The 21,616-nt window shown below is 45.7% G+C and overlaps 1 protein-coding gene across 1 annotated transcript in view; it reads right to left on the bottom strand.

The window, feature by feature from the left end:
- Positions 1 to 21,616, bottom strand: part of ofcc1 (orofacial cleft 1 candidate 1) — a 219,054-nt gene that overhangs the window by 173,551 nt on the left and 23,887 nt on the right. Inside the window, exons 3-5 of the mRNA XM_078216978.1 lie at positions 12,205 to 12,468; positions 7,868 to 7,957; positions 2,658 to 2,801 (exon numbers count right to left, since the gene is read on the bottom strand). Coding sequence (XP_078073104.1) covers positions 2,658 to 2,801; positions 7,868 to 7,957; positions 12,205 to 12,468 — 498 coding nt within the window. The remainder of the gene's footprint in view (positions 1 to 2,657; positions 2,802 to 7,867; positions 7,958 to 12,204; positions 12,469 to 21,616) is intronic.

Consider the following 21,616-nt stretch of genomic DNA (forward strand, 5'->3'; position numbering starts at 1 on the left):
ACCCTAGCTAGTCCTCCTGACACTAAGGGGCAATTTAGCATGGCCAATCCACCTAACCTGCACATCTTTAGACTGTGGCAGGAAACCAGAGCACCTGAACGAAACTCACGCAGACACGGGGAAAATGTGCAAACTCCACACAGACAATGACCCAAGCCGGGAATCGAACCTAGCTCCCTGACACTATGAGGCAGCAGTGCTAACCACTGTGCCACCGTGCAGCCCCGCCGCCCCAGGTTTTATCCAGAGGTTCACCCCACATAGGCCCACAACTCCTAACGGAGCCGATAAGACTTGACTTCTGCCTTCACTTGAAAAGTTGGAAGTTTTTCCTGGGTTTTGTTGCTGAAGGGTTTCAACTCCTGTTGACAATTTCTGAGGGAGCTGTCACATCGCTGCCCAGTTTCTCAGAGTGGGACATGAATCATAGAATTCTACATTGCAGAAGAAGTCCATTTGGCCCATCGAGTCTGCACCAACAATCCCATCCATAACCCCATACATTTACCCTAGCTAGTCCCCCTGGCACTAGGGTTAATTTATCATGGCCAATCCACCTAATCTGCACATCTTTGGACTGTGGGAAGAAACCGGAGCACCCGGAGGAAACCTACGCAGACATGGGGAGAATGTGCAAACTCCACACAAACAGTGACCCAAGCCAGGAATCGAACCCGGGTCCCTAGTGCTGTGAGGCAGCAGTGCTAATCACTGTGCCCCCGTGCCACCCTGCTTAGGTTGGCCAGAGATTGTTATGGTGGCTAAATTGCTACACTTTACAGCCACCTTAAGTGTGGATAGTGGATGCAACACACACCAATTTCTACTGTCCTCCCACAGCATTACAAAATACTTTCCAATTCATCTTTCTCATATCCAAAGTGGATGGCTTCATCATTCCCTATATTAAACTCCATCTACCATAGGTTGCCCACTCAACTCAGTTACATCTCCCTTTGTTAACTTGCTGCTCATCATGTACTTAACTTGCTACCTTCCACGTTAAGTGCAGATTTTCGAAAAACTTGGATATAAAACTTCATTCCTTCACCAAAGCCATTAATATGAACAGTGAAAAGCTGGTATCCTAGTACAGATCTCTGGAGGGTGCCACTTATCACATCAATCCAAGCAAGAATTAACCGTTCATCCCTGCTTTCTGTCTCCTATCCTCCTAACCAACTACTATCCCACATTGGTTACCTCCAACTTAATGTGTTCTCAATTTTGCTAATAATTCCTCATGCAGGACCGTGTCAAACCCCTTCTGGATATCCATCTAGACAAGGCTCAGAGATGGCTCCACTATCCAACTGTCAGAATTCACTGACCCTTCAGAATTCCATGCAAACTCTCTTTGATCAACCGTCCAGATGATCAACTGTTCTAATTCTAATGACAGATTCCAGTAATCTTCAAGGCTAAGTCAACTGATTGCCTAGTTTCTCTGACACTCTCTTCTCAAATAAGGAAGTGACATCCATGATTTCCCTATTGAAGGCCACCACTGCAAATCTAGAGAGCTTTGGCATGTAATGACGAACATATCTGTAATTTTCTCAGCTATTTATTTTAATACCACAGAGTGGAAGCCATCTGATCACTGAAATCTGTCTATCTTAAGTCCCATTATTTTCTCCTATTAATTAAATCGACAAAGTTCCTCCTCAAGGCTTATTTTTTTCGTTTCCCTTATGCAGTTGGTATTTAGTCCTTTTCCTCCACTGCACAAAACAGAGAGAAAACATTTATTGAATATCTCTACCTTTCCCATATTGGACATTATTCATTGCCTGAGAACACACTGCATTACACATAATGTTGTGGAGAATGGTCTATATACAATTAGTGTGCATTTTCATTGAATGGCCAGGGCTAGGATCGTTTCTTATACAGACAAGCACATTTAAGTGCAACAATTTATATATCAGCTTTATTTCCAAACAGTTGGATTAGGTAAACACTAATTCAAACATTTGCTACATCTTACCATTTTAATGATAAGAATCCATCAACCAAACACTTAATATTTTAATTAGAATTAAATCATCGCGTCTTTTGTTTGTTTAGACATTATTACATTTCTAAGCATTTCATCATTCTTACATGCAGGATAACTTCACGCTGATATATTATGGTCGGCTTCCTTTTAGCTACACTTAAGGCTTTTAAACGCAGTGGGTAAAAATGAATGAAAAATATTGAGTCGCATTTAGCAGTCAGGTGGCCGGATGGAATATCTTTCCAAAAAGGTAATGCGGTCGTCAATATAAGACTTAATGAATGGACCTACCTTGTATTAACTTGATCTTTCTCTACACCCTAGCTATGACTGTAACACTACATTCTGCACTCCCTCCTTTCCTTCCCTATGAATGGTATGCTTTGTCTGTAAAGTGCGCAAGAAACAATACTTTTCACTGTATACTAATACATGTGACAATAATAAATCAAATCAAATCAAATCAGAATAATGACCCCTTTATACATGGCTTCTTCAGGAATGTTTTGTGAATATTTGTCAAAGATACAGCACACAATGATCTCATTAAGAATGAATCAGACACATAAATCAGACAAGGTTACTAACCCTGGGCTGACATCGAGGCCATCTGCATTTAGATTGTAAGATTTTATATCAGACTGCTGGGAGTTACCTTGAGGCCAGAGTTGGTTCCCAGGATATTCTCACTGCTCTCATTCTTCTCAGAGGCGTAGGAGCATTCAGGAGAGTGTGGAGATAGCTGGGGTTCCACCACATACTCCTTCTGCCCAACAAGAGATTTGGGGAGCTTTCTTACCTGTGAAAGAATTTAAAATCAAAGCACCTTGAGAGATTTTTCTACACCAGAGAAATTTACAATAGTTCAAATTACAGCAGTTATTGTTGCTGCAAATAAAGAAAGAATATATTAAAAAGTGCCAATAATACTCAAATATTCTATATAATAGTAATCTATAAATGCAAATATATAAATCTTTCTAAATTCTTTATAAATGGGTGGCACGATGGCACAGTGGTTAGCACTGCTGCCTCACAGCACCAGGGACCTGGGTTTGATTCTCGGCTTGGGTCACTGTCTGTGTGGAGTTTGCACATTCTCCCTGTGTCTGCATGGGTTTCCTCCGGGTGCTCTGGGTTCCTCCCACAGTCCAAAAGACATGCTGGTTAGGTGCATTGGCCATGCTAAATTCTCCTTGAGTGTACCTGAACTAGCTAGGATAAATGCAAGGGGTTGTGGGGATCGGGATTGGGTGGAATTGTGGTCGGTGCAGACTCGATGGGCCGAATGGCCTCCTTCTGCACTGTAGGATTCTATGATTCAGGCGCCAGAGTGTGGTGACGAGGGGATTTTCACAGTAACTTTATTGCAGTATTAATGTAAGCCTACTTGCGACACTGATAAATAAACTTTAACTTTAAACTTTAATTCCTCTGTCTCAACTAATAGTGGAAAGTTTCAATGCAAAACCTGGCAGGTTATAATTACATCCTCCTGCCAGTGGAGGTGCTGCAGTGGAGACAAATCTAACCGGGTGGGCGGGATTTTCCGGCCGTGCTTGCCCCAAAATCGGAAAATCCCGCCTGAGTTCAATGGACTTTTCCATGGTCTGCCCCTCGCCCGCTACGATTCCCGTGGCGGGCAGAACAAGAAAATGTGACCCGATAAGTTTACATAGATGGTTTCCATTATAAATATAATCATAAATAGATAGAACTGGAGTCATTGGGGCTGTTTATGAAAAGTTCAGATTGCTTTACTGTGAAGATAAATTACAAATGAAGGAAAGAGATGGGAAGTGTTCAGATAAAATAAAGTATGGAAAACAATGACAATTTTTCTAATTGATTTTGGAAAAGTATCTATATGTCACACAGCCAGCGAGAAAGGTAGATATTTCAGACTATAAAAATTGCTTTATCAGTGTTAGTTGTCGGGTTTGACAGGCCAAATGACCTTTTCATTTGTTGTTAGGATGTAAGCACTGTTGGCAAGGCCTATATTTGTTGGCCATCCCTAATAGCCCTTGAGAAGGTGATGGTCTGCTGCTTCCTTGAACTGTTGCAGGGTACATGCCGTAAGTATGCCCATGCGCAGCCAGAGACAGAGATCCAGGATTCTGACCCAGCGACAGTGTAGCAACAGTGATATAATTCCAAGTCAGGATAGTGTGTGGCTTGGCAGGGAACTTGCAAGTGGTGGTGCTCCCATGAATCTGCTGCCCTTGTCCTTCTAAATGATAGCGGTCACAGTTTGGAAGGTGTTGTCGAAGGAGGTTGGCGAGTTGCCGCAGTGAATTTTATAGATGGTACACACTGCTGCCATTGTGCATCTGTGGAGAAGGGAGTAAATATTTAAGGTGGAGGAGATGCCAACCAAATGGGCTGCTTTGTTCTGGATGGTGTTGAGCTTCTTGAGTATTGTTGGAGCTGCGCTCATCCAAGCAAGTGGAGATTACTCCATTGTAATCCTGAATTGTATCTTGCAGATGGTGGACAGACTTTGGATAGACATGGCTTACAAAATTCACAGCTTCTGACCTGCTCTTGTAGCCACAGTATTTATAAAACTGGTCCAGTTCAGTTTCTGGTCAATGGTAATCCCCAAGGTATTAATAATGGGGGATTCAGCGATGGTGATGCCATTGACTATAAAGCAGAGATGATTATATTCTCTCTTGTTGGATTCCCACTTGTGTGGTGTGGATAGGCGGCACGGTAGCACAGTGGTTAGCACTGCTGCTTCACAGCTCCAGGGACCTGTGTTCGATTCCCGGCTTGGGTCACTGTCTGTGTGGAGTTTGCACATTCTCCTCGTGTCTGCGTGGGTTTCCTCCGGGTGCTCCGGTTTCCTCCCACAGTCCAAAGATGTGCGGGTTAGGTTGATTGGCCATGCTAAAATTGCCCTTCGTGTCCTGGGATGCGTAGGTTAGAGGGATTAGTGGGTAAATATGTAGGGATATGGGGATAGGGCCTGGGTGGGATTGTGGTCGGTGCAGACCCGATAGGCCGAATGGCCTCTTTCTGTGCTGTAGGGTTTCTAAGATTTCTAAGATATAACTTGACACTTATCAGCCCAAGCCTGAATGTTATTTATTTATTAGTGTCACAAGTAGGCTTACATTAACACTGCAATGAAGTTACTGTGAAAAGCCCCTAGTCGCCACACTCCGGCACCTTTTCGGGTACACTGAGGGAGAATTTAGCATGGCCAATGCGCCTAACCAGCATGTCTTTTGGACTGTGGGAGGAAACCCACGCCGACACAGGTATAACATGCAGATTCCGCACAGACAGTGACCCAAGCCATGAATCGAACCCAGGTCCCTGACACTGTGAGGCAGCAGTGCTCACCACTGTGCCACCATGGCGTCCAGTTGAATGTTGCCCAGGTCTTAGTGCATGTAGACAGGGACTGCTTCAGCATCTGAGGAGCTCTAAATTGTAATGAACGCAATGAGATCCTCACTTCTAAACCTATGGCAGAGGGAAAGTCATTGATGAAGCAGCTGAAGATGGTTGGGCCTCGGACACTACCCTGAGCAACTCCTGCAGTGATGTCCTGGGACTAAAATGATTGACTGCCAACCATCGCGACCATCCTCCTTTGTGCTAGGTATGACTCCAGCCAGTGGAGAGATTTCTCCCTGTTTCCCATTGAGTTCAGTTTTGTCAGGGTTCCTTGGTGCCACTCTCGATAAATTGCTAACATGGCATCAAAGGCAGTCCCTCTCACCCTGCCGTTCTATGTTTCAGTTATCAACTCTTATCACTATTGTTAGGTTTTGACCATTTCTATTAGAGCATGTGCACGGTGACATCAACAGCTTTTATTGTGAAAGGCAGTTGGGGAAATAAATGATTATTTCACCTCCATTCTGCTGTTGAAGAGTAAGTGCGGTGTTAGTTATTGGCACAGACACAGTGTGCAGGACGTATGAAGCACGTGAACAAAGAACAAAGAAAATTACAGCACAGGAACAAGCCCTTCGGCCCTTCAAACCAGCACCTACTATATTGCCCGCCTGAGCCAAACCCCCTCCCCTTCCGGGACCATATCCCTCTATTCCCATCCTATTCATGTATTTGTCAAGTCGCCCCTTAAAACTCACTATCGTATCCGCTTCCACTACCTCCCCCGCAAGGCACCCACCATCCTCTGTGTAAAAAACCTGCCTCGTACATCTCCTTTAAACCTTAACCCTCGCACCTTAATCCTTTGCCCCCAAGTAATTGACTCTTCCACCCTCAGAAGAAGCTTCTGACTATCCACTCTGTCCATGCTGCATTGCAGGCACTTGGAGGGGACTCTGCGGCACTCACAGTGTTTACCGAACCCTCTCCCGTGATGCCACAATGTCTGCGACAGTAGCACAAAGGGTCTGCGGCATCGCAAAAGGGGCACCTGCCCTGCAGAGAGCAGAGAAAGGGATGTCTACGAAAAGTTGTTTGCAGATATTGCTGAAGGATGGTCGGGAATATGGCAAATCCTCCGGGACAAAAAGCGACTCAGACATCGGGCAATGTGCAGGGCAAAAGTCATTTGTAACTGGAGGCTTTTGAAACAAAACCAGCTCATGCCACTCGCCACGTGATAGGCTATTCCAGGAAATTCTGGACCATTGTTTCTTCCTGTAGAAAAGCGCACGTAATTATCTTTCACTACTGCCTGGGACGATTTGATCTGATTTTGATTTGATTTTGATTTTGATTTTGATTTTGATTTGATTTGATTGATTATTATTGTCACATGCAGTGAAAAGTATTGTTTCCTGCGCACTATACTGGCAAAACATACTGTTCATAAAGTACATTGGGGAGAAGGAAAGGAGAGGATGCAGATAGTACTGTTGCAGTCATAGCTAGGATGTAAAGAAAGATCAACTTAATATAAGGTCCATTCAGAAGTCTGGTGGCAGCAGGGAAGAAGCTGTTCTTGAGTCGGTTGGTATGTGACCTCAGACCTTTGTATCTTTTTCCTGACGGAAGTAGGTGAACGAGGGTGTGTCTGGGATGCGTGGGGTCGCTGATTATGCTTGCTGCTTTACCAAGGAAGTGGGAAGTGTGGACAGAGTCAATGGATGGAAGGCTGGTTTACGCTCACAACCCTTTGTAGTTTCTTGTGGTCTTGGTCAGAGCAGGAGCCATACTGGGGGTGGCATCGTAGCACAGTGGTTAGCACTGCTGCTTCATAGCTCCAGGGATCTGGGTTCGATTCCCGGCTTGGGTCACTGTCTGTGTGGAGTTTGCACATTCTCCTCGTGTCTGCGTGGGTTTCCTCCGGGTGCTCCGGTTTCCTCCCACAGTCCAAAGATGTGCGGGTTAGGTTGATTGGCCAGGTTAAAAATTGCCCCTTAGAGTCCTGAGATGCGTAGGTTAGAGGGATTAGCGGGTAAAAATGTGGGGGTAGGGCCTGGGTGGGATTGTGGTCGGTGCAGACTCGATGGGCCGAATGGCCTCCTTCTGCACTGTAGGGATTCTATGATTTCTATGATTTCTATACCAAGCTGTGATACATCTGGAAAGGATGGTTTCTATGGTGCATCTGTAAAAATTGGTGAGAGTCGTAGCGGACATGATGAATTTCCTTAGCATCCTGAGCAAGTAGTGGCATTGGTGGGCTTTCTGAAGTATAACATCAGCATGGTGGGACCAGGACAGGTTGTTGGTGATCTGGACACCCAGAAACTTGAAGCCCTCGACCATTTCCGCTTCAGCACTATTGATGTAGACAGTGGCATGTCCGCCACGACGCTTCCTGGAGTCGATGACTTTGCTCCATTTCAGAAAATTCTCTATCTCTTTCCTGTACTCCATCTCATCGTTGTTTCAGATCCAATGAAAAGGTGATGTAATTTGCAATACCACCAGGCAGTATAAAATGGAGGTGACGGGCGTCTTGACCATCAGATGGAGAGCCTGCATGAGCCCCGCGTCACCTCTTTTTAAGAAGGTCTGTCACATTGAGTATTACTTAGGCACTTAATTAGACAGCAAGGGGTCTTCCCCACAATCAAGGACCTAGCAGAAGATCTGCGGATCAAGAGCTGCTGGCCAATCAGAAGCTGGCAGCCCTATTGACTGTTGCTGCCACTGTTGTAGCTTCTGGTATAACCATCACCCAAGGCCTAGTAGTGTATCTGGATCCCAAGTGAGTGATGGCGGATGGGGGGGCGGGGGAGGTCATGGGTTGGGGGTTGTGGGAGAGTGCGGGGTAGATCTCAGCAGGGACACCCTTCCTTCCAAATGCCCAGTTCCTCTATCCTGAACAAGGGATTCCCCCAGAATCCCGCAAGCAACCTCACAAGGTTTTGCCATAACCCCCCAACGTGGCGAGTCATCCTGTCTGCCACTGAGTTCATACCAGCTACAGGGGGATGAGGCCCTTAAGTGGGCATTGATTTCCCTGCTACAAACTTCAATTGGCGGTAGGATAGGAAGGTCATTCATGGATGTTCCCACCTTGAACATACCCCCATCCACCACCCTCCTGCCCAGGTAAATGCCCCCTATTATTAATCCCACCAGAGGCCCACCCCTTTTAATAGCCATAAAATCCTCATTGCCATGGTCTGAACTTGGGAATTGTGATTCCATCCTTCACAGAATCATAGAATCCCTACAGTGCAGGAAGAGGCCATTCGGCCCTTCGGGTCTGCACCGACCACAATCCCACCCAGGCCCTATTCCTGTAACCCCACATATTGACGCTGCTAATCCCCTGACATTAGGGTCAATTTACCATGGCAAATCAGCCTAACCGGCACATCTTTGGAGTGTGGGAGGGAACCAGAGCACCCGGAGGAAACCCACACAGACATGGGGAGAATGTGCAAACTCCACACAGACAGTGACCCGAGGCAGGGAATTGAGCCCGGGTCCCTGGCGCTGTGAGGCAGCAGTGCTAACCCACTGTGCCACCATAGCGTTATCACTCAGTCTGTCTGCCTAACTTCACATGGCTAATGATGGAACCTGTACACAAGCTTTTATGGTATATAGTTCATCAGTAGTGGGTATTACATTAAGCTGATTTGATTTCATCTTATTAAAATCTTTAATCTTTATAAACTTGATAGATTACATATTTGTTTCAATGACAATTATCTCACTTAAACTAATTTATATGTCCTCTGTGTAATATCCATGTATTAAATGTATTTGTATTGATTTAGAATTGTGACCACTGCATTTTTTACATGCTAATCACCACAGCAATAGGAACAAGATAGTATAACAGCTTCAGAATGTTTGCCCTTTCGCCCCCTTGTATCTGGGTTTAAATTCACCTCAGACCGATGGATTCAATGGGTGGGATTTTATGCCCCCTGGCGATAGGTTTTTCCGGTGGTGGAGCGGTTTGCCAATGCCCGCCAGTGGGATCTTCCAGTCTTGCCGATGTCTACTGTGTTTCGCGTGGCTGGCCTGTCCCACTGCTAGTGGTGGTGGGGGGGGGGGAGGGGGGAGGGGGGCAGGGGTTTGTGGGGAGGGCGGAGGCGGTCCCCCCTTCGGTGGGACAGAAGATCCCACCACTGGGAAAGACCGGAAAATCCAACCCGAGTTGGATTGAGCGAAATGGATCCAAGTCTAGGACCAAACTCTTCCCCCAACCCCTAAATTAAACTGATCCCTCAGAATGATCGTCAGATTCAAATCCATAACTAGGTCACCAAACCAGGATCAAATACAAGTCATATTTTAGTGTCTGTGTTTCCCAAACTATTTCCCAAAATGACCCCATTTTAGTGCCTCAGACTTCTTGTGATCCCAGAGTGAAGGAGTGGGGTGAGGTTAGAGTTATTACATGGAGTAGGCGGGGTGGGGGGGGGGGGGGGGGGGGGGCGGGGGTTGGAGGTTGCGGGGGGGGGGGGGAGGCTGCTGGACAGGGAGCGGTTGGTGGTGTGACCCCCACAGGTGCAGCTGTCAAAACTCAGTCCACGCTCTGCAACAGCCGTTACTGCCTCAGAGGTCATGGCATCTAAGTCTCGTCCCATGACCCATGTGGGCGTCATGACCCACAATTTGGGAATACCTGTTCTAGAAGCTCAGTCAGATCCACTCGTACACTGTTAGTACATTTTCCCTCGACTCCATCCAGTCGCTTCTCATTTCCCCACTACCCGTCCTTCTGTTAATTTTCACTCAACAAATTCTTGGTGGATTTGCAGGTTTGTTATGTCCGATAAATGAGCTTCAACTGGCAGAGGTAGAGGGCATCAGATTCTCCATGCCCATGTTCCCTACAGCATTGAATCATAGAATCATCCAATCCCTACAGTGCAGAAGGACCCATCGAACCTGCACCGACAACAATCCCACCCAGGCCCTCACCCATAACCCCACATTTTTACCCTGCTAATCCCCCTGACACTCAGGGGCAATTTAGCATGGCCAATCCACCTAACCCACACATCTTTGGAATGTGGGAGGAAACCAGTGCCGGATTTAGGCATAAGCTAAACAAGCTACAGCTTAGGGCCTCACAATCCGCAGGGGCCTCACAAAATTTCAGAAGGTTTACAATGAAGAGGACATTTAAGAGCGGATACCAGAAAAGAAAAAGAAAGCACCAGCTTGAAGAGCAACTCAAAAAAATTACCAAAATTGCCAAAATCTATGACAGAGATCAAGCCAGCCAAATGATAAATATGTAATCAGTAAATGCATTCATTTGAAAATAATTTGTATTTTTCACTTTAAATACCTTGCTATTAAATAATTAAAAGGCATAATTATGTTTTCAATTTTTTTGTGGCGACCCAAGGTCCTGTTTTGGTACGCACCTTTGTGAGATCTTTTGGTGTAACTTTTTAACAAGGGGCCTCCAAGCTTTATATAGCTTAGGGCCTCACCAAGTCTCAATCCGGCACTGGAGGAAACCCACGCAGATACGGGGAGAATGTGCAAACTCCACACAGAGAATCACCCGAGGCCGGAATTGAACCCGGGTCTCTGGCGCCGTGAGGCAAGTACTAACCACCGTGCCACCAAGTTTTCAAAGGACTGAAGCGCATCATTGCCCTGGTTTTCACCCATATCATCCATAGTTGGGGGTGGGTCACTGTCTGATCTCAGGAGTGGAAAAGCCAGAGTAAAGGGTTGTAAAGCACAAGAGCACAAAGCCCACCACCAGGTTTTTGCCTTATGCTCCACCATTTGGCATCCTCATGGACACAGTTAAAGGAAGATGAGATGGAAAAGTAGGAAATCCCCCACCAGGCTTACTAACACCATGGCTGGAATTTTACCACCCTGCCCACCACGAGAATTGGAGCGGACGAGGAGCGGACAATGGGAGGGTCCGTTGACTCGGGTGGGATTTTATAATTTTGGGACGAGCGAGGCCATAAAACCTCATCCCATATTGTCGGCTGGACCGAACTCCAACCCAGCTCCAGGCTAAGATCCAAGCTCCTCTAGGACCTCACTGGGACTGCTGCGTGTGGGAACATGCGTGACCTGAACACATCTGCCGTCTGCCCCCATTTTCCCTTTGCTGTACCTGGAGAACTGAGGAACAGTGAAGAGAAAATGGTGACCCTTTATCTTTATTAGTCGGCATTATACAACTGCTGCTTTAAAAAACTTTGAAGGCACAATATCGGGTGAATTAAAGCATTGAAAGTCAAACATTAACACACTCTTTCAGGAACAGGGAGCAAGAGTCGTGAACGAAACCCAGTCCATCTCTCAAACCAGCCTTCCACCCATTGACTCTGTCTACACTTCCCACTGTCTCGGAAAAGCAGCCAGCATAATTAAAGACCCCATGCACCCCGGACATTTTCTCTTCCACCTTCTTCCTTCGGGAAAAAGATACAACGGTCTGAGGACATATACCAACCAACTCAAGAACAGCTTCTTCCCTGCTGCCATCAGACTTTTGAATGGACCTACCTTGCATTAAGTTGATCTTTCTCTACACCCTAGCTATGACTGTAACACTACATTCTGCATTCTCTCCTTTCCTTCTCTATGAATGGTATGCTTTGCCTGTATAGCGTGCAAGAAACAATACTTTTCACTGTATACTAAAACATGTGGCAATAATAAATCAAATTAAATCAAATCAAAATCAAATCAAACGAACTGACGTTGGAGCCTTAATAAAGCTCATTAGTTGCTCGATCTGCAAAGTGCTGTGATTGTTAGCGGAATACGACTCCATTAGAATCACAATTACCGTTTACATAATTCTCTACCTGGAAATAGAGGTTGCACAGCCAGTGATCGATATCTGATGAGATAAGGTCTTCGATTTTTCTGAATTCATCTATTTTGGGGTCCCTCTGTCCCCTTAAAAGGGGGCATTTGTATTTTCCTTCCAAAATCTCCAGCTGGCTGTTACAGATTGGAAATGCAGCCCACCCCACTGCCTGGTCGATACTGCTGTTAATTCCATGAAGGAGGAAAAGCTCAAAGATTAGAACCATTCCCGGTTGAACATCACTTTCAGAAGGTAAAACCTAGAGTGAAAGAAAAGCATTACACAATCAATTTAATTTTACGCTGAAATTATTTCTATCAGAGGTGCAATGGGCTGAATCAACTCCTTCGGCGCCATAGAATCATAGAATCTTACAATGCAGAAGGAGGCCATTCGGTCCATCGAGTCTGCACCGACCACAATCCCACCCAGGCCCTAACCCCGTAACCCCATGCATTTACCCTAGCTAGTCCTCCTGACACTAAAGGGCAATTTAGCACGGCCAATCCACCTAACCTGCACATCTTTGGACTGTGAGAGGAAACCGGAGCACCCGGAGGGAAAAGTACACAGAAACGGGGAGAACATGCAAACTCCACACAGACAGTGACCTAAGCCAGGAATTGAACCCGGGTCCCTGGCGCTGTGAGGCAGCAGTGCTAACCGTTGTGCCACCCTGCCGCCCATGTCATTCGATCACTCTAAGGTGCGTAACAGTTTGGAGAGTAGATTGGGGCAGGGGTTCACTTCATTGGGGCGAGTAAACCACAAGCTGTGCCATTCATCTGAGGTGCAGATTCCCACTGCTTCTTATTGTTACATCTGGCGCAATGCAAATTTTCGACACCTCAAGGTGGTATTTCCAGCTTCAATAGGTGGACACTGATCTGATGAGTCAGCTTGCCGCCCCTTGTAGAACCTGTCTGAAATCAAAATGTGCATCCAGCCAGTTATGTAAAGGACAGACAATTCGCTCCAACCAATTAACTGCAAATTTAGTCCATTGACAGACTTTTCCTGAAGTGGTGCCAGTAGTATACAGGGACAGCAGGTACACGTGAACACCACCACCTGCAAGCTACCCTCCAGGGCGGCACGGTGGCATAGTGGATAGCACTGCTGCCTCACAGCGCCAGGGACCCGGGTTCGATTCCTGGCTTGGGTCACTGTCTGTGCAGAAAGTGCATGTTCTCCCCATGTCTGCATGGGTTCTCTGGGTGCTCTGGTTTCCTTCCACAGTCCAAAAGGTGTGCTGGTTAGAGCATTGGCCATGCTAAATTCTCCCTCAGTGCACCCAAAGAGAGTGTGGCGACTAGGGGATTTTCACAGTAACTTCATTGCAGTGTTAATGTAAGCAGACTTATGACAATAATAAATAAAATCACACACCATCCCAACTTGAAATATACCACCATGCCTGCAATGTCACTGGGTCAAAATCCCTAACAGCACTGTGGGTGGGGGGGGGGGGGGGTGGACCTACACTGCAACAACAGTTCAAGGAGAACTGCCTTCTTAAGGGGCAACGGGTAGTAGGCAATAAATGCCACCCTTGTTGGCGACACCCAGATCCTGAGATTGATATTTCTGATCAAATAATTACCAGAAAATATTACCTGGTCATGAAAAATGCACTGATATGGTTGCTGCACGTTGTTAAGTGTGCAAGAATTGATCTGTTGAGAAAACGTTTGGAAGGGTTTGGACTCATCAAAGTGTGGGAATGAGTACCCGAGGAGATATCAATCAGTTCCCGATAGTGGAGTTTTCGAACGGAGAAGGAGTGGGCATAACGAATGACAACAAGGAAATGAACTGTATTATTCATACACAGCTGTCTAGAGGCATTATACAACCGCTGGACTATAAATCAAACGTAAAAATATGCTCATATACTAATATGTTTTGTTTTTCCAAAAAAGATTACCGATTTGTTAACCAACAAGGCTTTTTTTTTAACGGTCCTGTCCCTAGCACTTTTATGATACCTGTGACTGGGAAAGCATGCAAGACAGCGCTGAGAAATCTGCAGGAATGACATTACATATTCCACTGCATTTGTATTTGATTTTATTCATAATAAAAAAAATACTGTGCCCTTATAATAATGAATAATAGGGCTTGAGTGATTTATAGACAAGGATTAAATGTCAAGTTTGAAAAGTTGCTGTTTAAATCATGGTGGGACCCCCTGGGGTGAATCACATGCGGAGTATGAAGGCAATCTTTTCCTCGGCATTTGTTCAAACCCTTTTCTATAAACATGAAGTAACTTACATTATTGGATATTTATTTTCTAAATGTAGCAGTACTTATATCTGTAATTGCCAAAGTACAAACTCACTTACTCCGAAATTAAATATCGGGACCAAACAGTCCAAAACACGAGTTTGGATGTTTGATGCTGCGATTTGACAAGTGACATTAGGGAGAATTTACAGCAACGGGCCATTCGGCCCAACTTCTCTGTACTGGTGTTGATGCTCCACATTAAGACGCAGCGCTCCCTACTTCCCCTAACCCTATCAGAATATCCTGCTATACTTTTCTCCCTCATGCACTTGTCCTTAAATGCATCAGTTGTGGTTAATACCTCTTAACAACACCAGGTTAAAGTCCAACAGGTTTATTTGGAATCATGAGCTTTCAGAGCGTTGCCCCTTCAGCAGGTGAGTGAAGGAGCAGCACTCCGAAAGCTCGTGATTCCAAATAAACCTGTTGGACTGTAACCTGGTGCTGTGAGACTTCTTACTGTGCTTACCCCAGTCCAACCCCGGTATCTCCACATTGTAACACCTCTTAAAACAGCAATCTCATGCAAACGTGGTTGACGTTCATTTCATGGTGTCCCTTGGTGCGATTTCCAAACTTTGAAATGAGTTCAAGGCCATTAGGTAAACCATTGCTAACATTTATGTAAGATATGAGAATTCATGTTCATACATTGCACACAAAAACACGGATGATAAGTCTTTACGATACGTTAGTTCAACATTGTAAAATGCTGCAGTGCAATTTTATGGTAAAATAAAAATGACTCAACTGTGAAGGTGGTTCTCTCAACACTTGAACGCCATGTCCTTGGTGCCATTCAGGTCAGGATCTCACCCATTTCATTGGAAGGCAGTTCTGAATGATGCTCAACAACTGCCAACAATTTTAATGTTGGGCACCATAATACAGTAAGAAGAAATGGGAAACGTATCTCTGATCTTCACCTTGAGAATTGCTGGGTAGGTCACTTTGAAATCGACCCATCCTCCACCACCATAACCTTAGTCTCATCCAAAACTCTGCTGCTCCCATCGCCTAACTCACATCAAGTTCCCGTTCGTCCCTGTGTTTGATGACTTCCGTTGGCTCCGGATCTGACAATGCCTCCACTTAAAAATCCTCCTCCTTATCTTCGAATTCCCTCCATAGTCTCATCCCTCCCTATCGCTGTAACCTCCTCCAGCAACTGCTCCTCCAATCTCGGCCTCTTGCACGTCCTCGATTTTAATGACTCCAACATTGACAGCCATGCTTTCAGCTGCCTAGTTATCAGGGTATGGAATTCACTCCTTAAACCTTTCTGCCTCCGATCTCTATTCCTCTAAGGTGCTTCTTAAGACCTACCTCTATGACCAAAGCTTTTAAACAATCACCGTAATATCTCCTAGTGTGGCACAATGTCAGATTTCCGTTTGGTACCCATTTACTAACTTATTACTTCTCCACCTTTGCAAATCAGATCCCTGTTGCCGGTAAGTTCTTCAAAAGGATAAGTTTAAAGAAAAGACTTGGACAAGCATTATAATTGTATGATGTTATCAGAGTTTTTAGGCCGACAGGAAGCATTCCTCCTGCTCCTGGCCCACATACAGTGATGCTCTCTGGTAACTTTCCTTTCCTCGAAAGCAGGTCTTGTCTCCCCTGATGTTGTGTATGTGGTGTCTCTCTCTTTGAGAGCAGAAGTGGATCACCTGTGTAGGTTTAAGGTGAGGAGTAAATGGTTTAGAGGGGATCTGAGGAAACCTTTTTTAACTCAGAGGGTGGCGGAAATATGGAACATGCTGCCTGAGAGGGTGGTGGAGGTAAGCACTAGGAACATAGTAACATAGGAACAGATAAATTAGGAGTGGGAATAGGCAGTTCAGCCCTTCGTGCCACTGCGCCATTTAACATGATCACAGCTAACTCTAGCACCATTTAAGAAGTATCTAGATGAGTCTTAAATCACCAAGGGATAGTAGGCCATGGTCCAAATGCTGGTAAATGGGATTAGTGTAGATTGGTATTTGATGGTTGGCATAGACATGGTGGGCCGAAGCACACATGTGTCTGTGCTGTATAAATCTGACTACAATTTGGAGGGCGGCATGGTAGCACAGTGGTTAGCACTGCTGCTTCACAACTCCAGGGGCCTGGCTTCGATTCCCGGCTTGGGTCACTGTCTGTGTGGAGTTTGCACATTCTCCTCATGTCTGCGTGGGTTTCCTCCGGGTGCTCCGGTTTCCTCCCACAGTCCAAAGATGTGCGGGTTAGGTTGATTGGCCATGCTAAAATTGCCCCTTAGTGTCCTGGGATGCGTAGATTAGAGGGATTAGTGGGTAAAATATGTAGTGATATGGGGGTAGGGCCTGGGTGGGATTGTGGTCGGTGCAGACTCGATGGACCGAATGGCCTCTCTCTGTACTGTAGGGTTTCTATGATTCTATTCTATGAAAGTTGCCAATGAGTGAGGCCATTCAATCAATTAAATTACCTGAACCCTAAACCCCACCCCACCCCCCATCAGCGCATCAAACTAAGCCCTGAATTACTCCGTTGTTGGATGAAGAGGCTGATGCGCGACTGATAAATAGACAAGGCTGATGTTGCCAGGAACAGAAGGCTTTTATTCACTAAAAAGGAACGATGTGGAACAGACAATAAACAGAACAATACTGGGCATGAGGATCTCCCGACTGAGGCCGCAGGGGGAGGGCTGCAGCCTTTATACCCTGAGGGCGGAGACTCCAGTTAAAGGTGCAGCCGAATTAAAGGTGTCAGGGAGTGTCTCATATACGAACAGTAGTGGCAACAATATATACAGCTCAACTGTGCCGAAGGCACGACAGTGGTTTACCACAGAGGCATAATCCACAACAGCCTTTTCCTCAAGGATCTGTGTGAGAAACACATACGTTGTCAGCAGATTCACACTGCTCCCATGATATATGTCCAAGTTCAGCTTCGATTAAATACTGTCAATAAGAATTTTGCCATAATTCAGGCCTCAACTTTTGTTTTTTTTTGGGTGGGGGAAGGGGCGGTGGGGCAGGGCAGCCACAGGAGCTGGGACTGTTTCCAGATCCTGAACCTGTGGAGAAACAATCAATCATTGGAATACCTTTAATCTGCATGGAAGCAGGTTCCCACCCAATTAAGGGTGGCGAGTGGTTCTCAAAACTGGAGGGCCCAGTCGGAGGCCTTCCAGTTTGACAATAACAGCAAGCTACAGTGAAGGGTTAGTGACTGAGAGGGAGCTTCAACAGAAAAAAGGTATCCTTCCCCCCAACTTTCTTAAAAATGTTAATAAGCCATAGAAAAGGCAGCTTGGTTCCCATTGCGGTGTGGATTGTGAGATGGGGGGAGAATGACGAGAATTTGGAGGGTGGTAGGGGAGGGTGGCATCCTTCGTCAGGGTAGCCTTGGCCTGGAGGCCTTCCTGGAGCGTGGTCCTCCTCTTACCCAATCTGTCCATTTCCAGGTGATTCAACCGCACCCCCCCCCCCCCCCCCCCCCAGTTGCATTGGAAAACCGGGAAATCTCAGTAAGTCTCCTTTAACGATTGCTAAGAAAGCTGTGAAATCCTGCTCCAGGAATAACTAGAATGAGTCGGCCTGGAATCACATGATCCTGAGCTGGTCGGAATGAGGGCGGCTGCAATTTCAAATCAGGCCCTCATCAAATCTTGCTTGGCGCTGGGAAGCCTACAATTGACATCATTTTACAGACCTCAAAATTAATCTGGGAAATGTATTGTAGAAATGCAGGTCATTCACAAGCATGTTGTTAACCCTGAGACCAGAATTCTCCAGTCCTGCCAGCAGGGAGGTATGGTTGCAGACGGGACTGGACAATTTGGACAGCAGCTGCTGATGGAGCTGGAAAACCCCACCTCCCCTGTTACCACTAAATGGGCTGCCATCACTAAAACACATTTGGCACATTCTGACAAAGGGTCACCCACTCGCGAAACATTGGCTCTATTCTGTCTCCACGGATGCTGTGAGACCTGCTGAGATTTTCCAGCATTTTTCTGTTTTTGTAACTAAAACACATTTATTGTCCATAAACACGTTTCTAATTTTTTTGGATTTGACAAGTAAAACCAAAGGAAACCCGAGGTGTAAAATTTTAAACTTGAAGTTTATTTATTAGTCACAAGTATGCTTACATTAACACTGCAATGAAGTTACTGTGAAAATCCCCTAGTCGCCACACTCCGGTGCCTGGTCAGGTACACTGAGGGAGAATATAGCATGACCAATGCACCTAACCAGCACGTCTTTTGGACTGTGGGAGGAAACCGGAGCGCCCGGAGGAAACCCCTGCAGACACAGGAAGAATGTGCAAACTCCACACAGACAGTGACCCAAGCCGGGAATCGAACTTGTGTTCTTGGCGCTATGAGGCAGCAGTGTCAACCATTGTGCCACCATTGTGCCGCCCATTGATGTTAATATTAAACTTGATATTAAAATCTGAGTAGAACACCAATATATCTGCTCCAGGCAGTCCTCTTGTGTGTTCTTTTGTGCTGGATCCTGTCTTTGTGCCAATGAATGCAGGCAAGGGAAACATTTGAAAGCACCACTTTTGCTTTATTTGTTTTTTTATCTTTCACAAAATTGTGAGAGTAAACTTTACAGCCTTTAATTGTTCATGGGATGTGAGCGATGCTGCCAAGGCCAACACTTTTTGTCCACTCCTGATTGCCCTTGACCTTACACAGGCCCGCCCTATCCCCATAACCCCACATATTTACCATGGCCAATCCCCCTAACCTGCACATCTTTGGACTGTGTGAGGAAACCGGAGCACCCGGAGGAAACCCACACGGACACAGGGAGAAAGTGCAAACTCCACACAGACAGTGACCCGAGGTTGGGATCGAACCCGGGTCCCTGGCGCTGTGAGGCAGCAGCGCTGACCACCATGCCATTGGAGAGTGGAGAGCATTCCGTCGCACTTGTGCCTTGTGGATGGTGGAATGGATTTTGCGAGTCGGGGGTGGGTTATACACTGCAGAATACCCATCCCCTGACCTGCTGCTTCAGCCACACTATTTACATGACTGATCTAGTTAGGTTTCTGGGAACACTAAGATACTAATGGTAGGGTGAAGTCAGAGATGGCCGTATCAGAAAGCATTGACGATCTTGAAGAGTAAAAACACAAAATGCAATGAAGCCAAATAATTATAACCACTAAATTCAAGAGTAAATAAGCAAAGTCTGCGAGTTATTGATTGTCCCCAACACAGGAAATGTTTCAAACCACTGGCCTGAAAGAAACACATTTTATTATCAGCTCCGACCTCCAACAAACTGCAACAATTCATTCTCGTTGGAATATCAAAGTTGGAAAAAGGATCCAATCTGACGTTATTTTGAATATATTTACAATCGTGAATTAATTAAATGTTCCAAGTTTGATTATATTAATAGTATTACTCTGGAGCTCGTTTCCAGGATGTGGTTAAAACAATTAAAATGCTTGTGTTTAATTAAACCTCCACTAAATTATTTCAGTATGCATGGTGCGCCGTTATCAGAACCTGAACTAAACATATGTGATGCTGAGCACATTACCAGAAGCACTGACAACATCCCCTGCTACAGCCACCGACATTTCATGTTTAGTCACTACACTATGTGGTGCACTGCCCATCATCAAGAGCTTGCATGTTTTCTGGGGGGAATCTGCTCCCCCCAATACCCCCCCCCCCCCCTACGCAGCTGATCAACCTGCCCGTAAGATCATTCAGCTTCAACTGATCGAGCCAGACTGAGCCTGGCTTATCTCCAACTTTAGAGCAATAACATTGTGCAACACGTGAGGCCATTCAGCCCATCGTGACCGCGCCAGCTATGTGAAAGAGTTTCTGATTAGTCCCACTCCCCTACTCTTGCCTCCCACATCCCCCCATCAACCCGTCCATTGCACTGTAAACACTTTCCTGTCAGGAATTGATAATGGATTCTGTTTCCGCTCCCCTTTCGTACAGATTGTAATAGCTCGCTGCATAAAAATATATTTGCTCATTTCTTTGGCTCTTTTTGCCATTTACCTTATACCTGCGCCCTCGACCTTCTTGCTAGCAGAAACTTTTTACCCCCCTTTGTAAGTGTAAGCACCTCTATTAAGTCCCCACTTAACCTTCTATGCTCCAAGGAGAACAATCCCAATTTAACTAGTCTAGTGAGGTCTCTCACCGGCTAGGTAACCTCTCCTTGACACATTCTCCCAGGTTTTGACACACTTACAGAAGGAGGCACAACATCCCACACAGAGTCTGACTCATAGGTTATAAAGGCTTTGCATAACAGAACTACTTTGGAGACCTTTAAAAAATGGCGGCAGGATGTGGAAGTCCTCATCTCATTTTCACTGTGTGAAAGGCCTTATCCCATAGCGTCGGAGTCACAAATTTATTGAGGAGCTATAAGTGCTCTTGAAGAGTAGATAAGGCTTGTTTAAAACTGTCATGACCTGAAGCTATTTAAATCGCCAGCCCTTAAGGAAACGAGGCCATAGCAGTCAGATAGGGTAAAATAAATCATATGCTGCTGGTGTGCATTGACAGGCCACCTGGTGTAGCTTAGAAAAATTACCATTTCAATGGACTTCATTGTTGACATTTTCCAATATGGTGGGGGAGTGGGGGTGGGAGGGGTAGGTGGGGTGCGGGTGCCATTTGATTAACAGTTTCAAGAGAATATCTGTCTTTGATTTGGTTACAGAATAGAAATGCTTTTGTTTTACAGCAGATTGACCATGAAGGGGATTAATAGGCAGGGACATTCAAGTTGTTCATGCCAACAGGATCTTCCGGTCCCGCCAACGGCACACCCCGCCTAGGCTTTCCCTGCAGCGAGGAGTGCATTCGACAGGAAACCCCATTGACAACAGCAAGATCAGAAGATCCCATCACCGACCAATGGCAGACCACCTCCCATCACCACGAAACAGGTGACAGGTTGTGCGGTAAATCCCGCCCAAAATCTTTGAATGGGTTACTTGACGGGAGGTTTCTCACTGTATCAAGTGTATATGAATGAGAGCTCTATTAGGTTGTTAGAAGTTCAACTTATTTCATCTCCACATGGCTCCTGAGGTCGCTGGTGGATACTGAGTGAGTGGCTATAGAGGGGGCA

This window comes from Mustelus asterias, chromosome 7, assembly GCF_964213995.1.
Source record: "Mustelus asterias chromosome 7, sMusAst1.hap1.1, whole genome shotgun sequence".
Taxonomy (NCBI): domain Eukaryota; kingdom Metazoa; phylum Chordata; class Chondrichthyes; order Carcharhiniformes; family Triakidae; genus Mustelus; species Mustelus asterias.